At 33.9% G+C, this 7,351-nt stretch overlaps 1 protein-coding gene across 1 annotated transcript in view; it reads right to left on the bottom strand.

Annotated features, from left to right (window-relative positions):
- Nucleotides 1-7,122, bottom strand: part of Lmpt (four and a half LIM domains protein limpet) — a 93,490-nt gene extending 86,368 nt beyond the window's left edge. Inside the window, exon 1 of the mRNA XM_013322400.1 lies at nt 6,720-7,122. Within this exon, the coding sequence (XP_013177854.1) occupies nt 6,720-6,767 (48 nt within the window). The 5' untranslated portion in view covers nt 6,768-7,122. The remainder of the gene's footprint in view (nt 1-6,719) is intronic.
- Nucleotides 7,123-7,351: the final 229 nt, after the last annotated feature.

Consider the following 7,351-nt stretch of genomic DNA (forward strand, 5'->3'; position numbering starts at 1 on the left):
GATTACGCACCGTGGGCAGGGTTGCCAGATAGAGTTCTTGGAAACTGCATTAAAGGATATAAATAACATATTAAAAACCGTTTTTTAATCTGTTTACGGATTACTTATCTTTATACGATAAAATTGAAAAACCTACGCGTATTCATCACGCACATAGCTCTGTTTTAAATGCGTGGGAAAATACAGGAAAATTATTGGAATAATATTTTGACTTACATAAAAATAGTTGGCTGTGCTATTACAGCTCATTCAAGTAAAATCTGCTTTTTATATATTTTTAATTTAACAGTAATTTTGGGAACTCTCTCTGGGAATTGGTAACCCTGTGCATGTGATTCAGCGACTGCATTCCGATTGTGGCAGTGCAGCCTTCGTTCTGGCCTCACCGCTTAATAATGTCGTTCGATTTAAATTGCAGAAATGTTCGAGTGCACCTTTTTTATGGCAACCCCCTGCTGCACGAACAAACTGATTCAGATGACGCGTACGTTACTCACGGTTGCGTCACAAAGCGGTGTTGCTAGTGTCAAAGCCCTTTAAAAAATATTTTACATATTTTATAAAATAATAGTTGTTATTTAGGTGTTTCAGGCACAGGACTAGTACAACAATAATCATAGTATACTGTAACCTTGAGCGAAGGGAAAACATTTTTTCATTTGCTTTTTTTAATTGCCAATCTCATGAAATAAATATAGAAAGTTAAATATGAAGAAGTTACGTAAAATGACTTATCGCAAAAATCCTTTTATAACAGTCGATAAATTGATCGAGAAATTAAAAAAAAATATCTTATCATAAAATCTAAGTTAATAGAACTGGCAATAAAATTTCTATTCTAGAATAAATCGAAATTCTATTTTCATCTAATCGATCCATTTATATTGGCTATCCGTGTACAGAGTAATTGATGTCACTTGTTCCGGTTGACTGCATCCATATTTATTTTCATACTGATAAAGAAACCTAACGTTGAACTTTTGAAAATAGAACCAAGCATTTCTATGTGGATAAATATCGTAACGAAATTGACGTCAAAATCTGATAAAAATACATAACAGTAGTGATTCTTTGCACTTCTTTCGCATAAAATTTTAAATATCATTTCAAATTCCATTACAGAACTTCACATCAAACGTTCTCTTTTGTACTGACTCATTCAAATAGTTGAAAAGTTCCAAAGTCTTTGAAAGTTCCTACATACGGGTGCAGGTAAGAAGTCAGACAAAGATTGTGATCCCACATTCTTGTTTATCATTAAAATTTTAAAAATTTAACTTGTCATAATATCTTAGTTAAAAGATCTGGCAATAAAATGCATATATATATACTTATACATAAATGCAATAAAAACTTACAATGATTTGTTCAAAGATTTTTCTGTATATCTGCATGCTCCTTTCTAAATGATTTGCGTAACTACATTTAAAATTTGTTTTTCATGTTTTTATAAAAGATATTATCTAGTTTCATTTACTATTCTGTTGTTATGAAAGAGAGGATTTAAATTCCTTATGATAGTATAGGACTGACGTAACAGAATATCTCTCAACACCTGTGTCCGATTGTAGCTCCTTTTATATTGATATTCTTCTAAGAACTTATATACTAATACAGCATTTAAGGACATTAGTCGATGCGTAAAATGGACTCTAGCTGTATTCATTGATTTAAAAGACGATCTTACACAATTGATGTCGTTAAAACAATTCTCTTGGTATACAAAAAATGTGGTGACGATGTTTTGTTTAGAAAAGGCCTGATGGAACCATTAAAAAAGTACACACGACGAATTTGCTGAAGTGACCTGTGTGAACACACTGAAATATATCTGGGTACATACGGGTGTGTCTTGTGGCTTTAGGCAGATGTTTGAACAATTTTAGGTTATTTTCATGTTACCTTTTAGTATATTTCGGATTGTTTAAAAATTAGAATGTTATGCTTACAGTTAGCAAATAAAGGTTAAATTTTCCATTGTGTTATTTCTATAAACAAATGTGATGTATTCCTGCAAATCTTTCCTTCTGTTTACATCAGTTTTATAGTCTATTAGCGAATATCTAATGACAACGTTTTGTGCAAAATATTTGCTAATAGTTGCAAATAGCTTTTTGTTACCACGTTAGCTCATAACAACGGAAGAGAACTGGATAAAATTTCGAGACTACCTCTTAAGTTGCGGTCTGAATATGCCTGCGACCCTGTTCGCGCGGAATAAAAAAAATTGTAGCCTATGCGTCTTTCCTGACTATGTTCTATATGTATGCCAAATTTCGTCTAGATCCATTCAGCCGTTCTGGAGATACCATCAAACAAACGTCGATCCATTCAAACATTCGCATTTATAATATTAGTAAAGTAATATTTGCGTTCATGAAATCGCAGGCGATAGCTAGTAGTAACAAAAGAGTTTTAGATTTGAATTTCTGATATGAATAAGGACATTTAGAATTCCATGAGCATTTACAAGTCAAAATCATAAACATGTACCAACAAGCTGTGAACATATTGAATAGTTCCCGCACGTGGAGTCACTCGCACGATCCAATAATAACCGTATCAATTTTCGCGACACGTGACGTTTTCAATCCTGTACGTATTCCACGGTGTCCTTATAAGTGTCCGAGTTGCCTTGTAAATCTTTACATCGATGTTGCTATTGACAATACAATGAACTCGTTTAGACTACTAAGGAAGACAAAGAAACCGCATGACTTTAAAAACTTCCTTAGTACATGAAAATATTTACTTGAACATTGAGGCGCTAATTCCTCACATTGAGGAATATTCCAACTTGTGGAATATTAAGAGAATTAACTGGTAAGATTAGTTGTATGCTTTTCGTCAAATTAATTTATTTTTTATAGCAATTGAATACGAAACGAAATACGAACTCTCTTAACCAATGGTTATTTTGAAGGTACTAAAAGGTGAGGAAGGAATGTATTACTCATATTAAAATTATAGTATGTACTATAGCTAGTTCAGATTTAATGCCGTGTATCTAGGTTGTTAGATTAACTTGTAGGCAAATTAAATATTTCCTAATATCTTGACAGATTATTTTTCAAGGCTTTCAAGAAATCTACATATTTGTTTGACTATATAGATATTTTCTTTATATGACATGTTTTATAATTTTGTCTTGTAGTGCAAACATATCAAGACAAGTCCCTGTATTGTCTGTATCACCTGTTTGTATTCATACTTGCAAATTGGTGTTGAGAATGTCATCGCTGCGACGTGGAACGATTCTCAAAGGATTACTCGGAGTGTTGAAGGCTATGAGTTGATCATAGAATTATCATATTCTGAAACAGATATACTGGAAGGTAATTCTGCTAGGGTCAATGTCAACTGACATAGCAAGGTACATTTATAACAAGCAACCGATAAAATGAAACAAACTTTTTAGAAACATTATGATGTGTTGCCATGGTAACAGTATAAGGTGCTTGAGTTAGTCCCTCGGGCAGAAGAATATTGTTCCCGACGTTTTAAATAAAATGACAGGTTCTATAAAATGAGATCCAACGACAAACAGTAACGAGATCGGCACTGAACTATTAATCATAATTAATTTTAACATCTCACAGTCGTGTATCTTTATTGGTCCTTTATTAATATCAGATTAAATAATCCAGCGCATAAGGCTATATGACACCTGTCAAATACGAGCTGATATATCAGGTGTAACGAATCAGTAAATGGGGTTAATGAGTCGTAGCAAGGAAATCAAGATTCGTGACTTTTTATAGCAAGTCATTGCTACATTACGATGGATATGGATATATTAGTTATTATAGATGACTAACTATATGATCGACTAAAATTAGGAACTATTGAGAGACTGGAAAATATATCAAAATATCTTTCTTTCATTTGACTGCATTTTATCTTAACTTTTGGCATTTTATTTCATGGTTTGTCTAAAAGTATTCTGCTGAATGCTTAGGTCCTGATATTTGATAAGTAAAAATATGTTGTGCAAAACCTAACAAGCTCTATTCGTTCATAATTCTGTCCAAAAATGTGATTTTTTAATCGCCTCTTATGTTTATGTAATTTAAGACGTATTCACTACTTGTCATTTCTGATTAAAGCAATATATTTGTACAATGAACTGGCGTAATTTATAACGTGTGAGCGACTCAACGAACATTTAACTCTAATCTTGAGACTTGTCTGGATCTGTTATGTAAGTAATAGGGGTGTTCCCGTGGACCGTGACTCCCCATTAATGCCAAGGCCGAGCCTCGCAGGTGAAGCTTCGGGCATTGTAAAAGATGCTTATTCATGTATTCCCATTATCATTCCCATTTGCATTTCCTAAACTATTTACTTTTACCGAAGAGTTTTTAATATACTTCTTGCTATGTTTTGAGTTACTTATTGATTTTTTAAATCAGTCCAGTAGTTGATTAACTTATCGGGAACACGTAAAGTATTTTGTTTTAATAATATTTATTATCATAAAATTATGTCTGTACGCCTTTTCCTCTATTATTCATTGTGCATTCAAATTTAAAATAGTAATTAAATGATGAAAGATTCGATAGCTCGAGGGTGTAAAACAGTTGACCAGGTTGTTTTAAACGAAAAAGCCTGTAAATGTACTGTATTGAAGCGTGAGAAAAATGCTCTGCATACCTTTCTACAATCAGAAGTTTTTGTTTATTATAAAGATACTTCTTTGAACGTTGATGTATGAAGAGATTATTGTAAATAGATCGACATAATCATTTTGAAGTTAAATTTATTTGTATTGTGATACTGTAAAATTAAAGTTAATCGTCGAATTGCTATGGATTCTTGGCACATGTCTGCTGTAGCGGAAAACGGTTCATAATAACTGTGATTAAATATAAAGCGGCCCGAACGACGTTAAATGTTAATTAATTGGCAATTGTCGTTGCTTCAAGAACACACTGGTACATATAAAATTTCTGGGAAATATTGATTTAACTATTCAAATAATTCAAGGATCAGTAAGTTTGAATATTTTGTATGTTGCTTCGATATTAACATAAAGTTAATATATTCTAACAAGGGTATTTGAGTTGGTAAGAGAGGAGCTACTGTCGCGGTCAGTTCTACCAGAAAATATTTAAAACCTTTATGTTTATTACGTATTTGGGTACGTATTAAATGCATTTGACAATCTGGGATATATTTTTGTCAACGACCAAGACCTGACTTGAAACATTCCTTGCTTTAAGAAGCTATTTTTCCGAGTGGTCTTAATAAAATTTTAATTAATGTATTGTTTAATACTAATCCTATAAATCTGTGTTAATTTGGCTCATAAAAAGTCAATTTCTTTTTGTTCAGGTAAATGCGTATATTCAATTAGCAAATATGCTTCGTAGTCTTTCATTTCGAAGTTAATTAGTCCCCTCGGTATTCGGGAAAAAGGTATTCATATAAATTGGTAGTGATCGTATCGCTCAAATATAAAGAGGGAGCAAACATTGAAAGTGACGGATTTATTTTTTCATTTTTAATGCAAGAGAAATTCAGCGTAGTCAGTCTACGTGACCTAAATCTTTTTTCCATTCCGATTTGTTCACTTATAAAAATCCTAGCAAAGTAGCCAAAAGTATTTAACCAAGAAGGTTTTAGATGCTACGGTCACATTCATCATCATCAGCTCGGAGCCTACCCTAAGTCAGAGGTGACTATGCCATAGTCAACTACGCTGACCAAGTGCGGATTGGTTGACATCACACATATCGTTGAATTTCTTCTAAGATATGTGCAGGTTGCATCACGATGTTTTCCGTCGCCGTAAGAACGTCGGATAAATGTACATATGTAAATCGGAAATCGAAAAACACATCGGTACATGGCGGGATTCGAACCTTCGACCTGCAGATTGCAAGTCAAGTGGTTGACACCTGAGCCACCGACGGTCTCGGTCACATTGTAAACAGATAACTCGATTGTTTTTTATAAAATAATTATCAAATTAATACTCATAATGTTAGTATTTTACAGATATTATGATAAGGTTTTCAAAGTTGATAAAAATGATTGTCTTTGATAATCATATTTACCATAATTGTGATAATATAAAGATTGGTAAAACTGCGATATTATTATATGTTATTGAAGAAAACTATTATAGAACTGTGGTTACTAAGTATATAATATACAAAGAATATTACTTTTAAATGGACAAATAGTCACAGGGTAAACGTAGACTGATGTTATACCATCTTGTTTGTTTTAGACAATGTTATTTAAATACATCTTTAAACATACGTCACTCTTGACACATATTACGAAGAATGATTTTAGAAGTAAAATAAATCACAGTATTATTTTAAAGAACGATGAAATACGATCATTTCTTGCAATCAACCTTTTCTCTTATCATTTGTTAAGTATAAAATGTCTCCTGGCCGCGCAATAAACATACGAAACGACTGGTCTATTTAAATGCTTAGATATAAACATGTTTACAGTTGCAAATACTCGACTGATACATTTCTCGCGGTCAAATCACTTGATGCCGTCTCTTTTGTGTGCACTCAGCCGGTCGTCGTCCGTCTCGTTTGTATCCGATATTAGATTGTGGTCGTTCAATTTCTTTTTTCTTCCTATTTTAGTATACTATTTCCATTTACACTTCACTCGGAAATTTCATACTTAAATCTAACTTAGAAAGTACTTGATTAATAAATTTCATAATTAATTTTCAGTTTATTACTAACCGTCTCCGAAAACGCGCTCTTGGGTCTTCTAGCGGGAGTTCCATTCATCTTGTTCACTTTCAGCACAAGAAAATTATCAAAACAAATTCAGCCAATCGGATCGCAAGAAACTTTTTCACGGACACTTGTAGAGTTCACTGTCAAACTTTAACATGCGTGCAGCACCACAAGTTCACTCTGAATCCTGGTAGAAGGAACATTTGTTGGATAGTTTATATTGGCGAGCGTCGGTTAGCGTGAGCAAGGAGCGCTGTATCGCGGCGGCACTTAATTTAATCGATGACTTCATGCAATTATTTGTTGATAAGTTATCGAGTGGCGGGTACCGTGTAGCGAGCGACGAGGCGGTGAGGCGTACGCGGGGCGACGGGCGATGGACCAGCGCCGCGGCGGGACTGTGACTGGCTCAGCCGCGTCGCTTCGCCTCCGCGCGCTCCAAGCCTCGCGCCATGCCTGCATTTTTTTCACGTCGGACAATAGACGTGTATTTAGAGGTTATGTTTTGTACGCCGCGCCGCCACCGGTCCCTTCCCGTATCGGTCGACGACTAGATATGCAATTTAAAACGTATTAAACCTTTTTTTGGTAAACTTTTTATACCAATAGATTTTGATGTTACCAGTTTTAAGATA

The sequence above is a fragment of the Papilio xuthus genome, unplaced genomic scaffold, assembly GCF_000836235.2.
Source record: "Papilio xuthus unplaced genomic scaffold, Pxut_1.1 DF825928.1, whole genome shotgun sequence".
Lineage (NCBI taxonomy): Eukaryota > Metazoa > Arthropoda > Insecta > Lepidoptera > Papilionidae > Papilio > Papilio xuthus.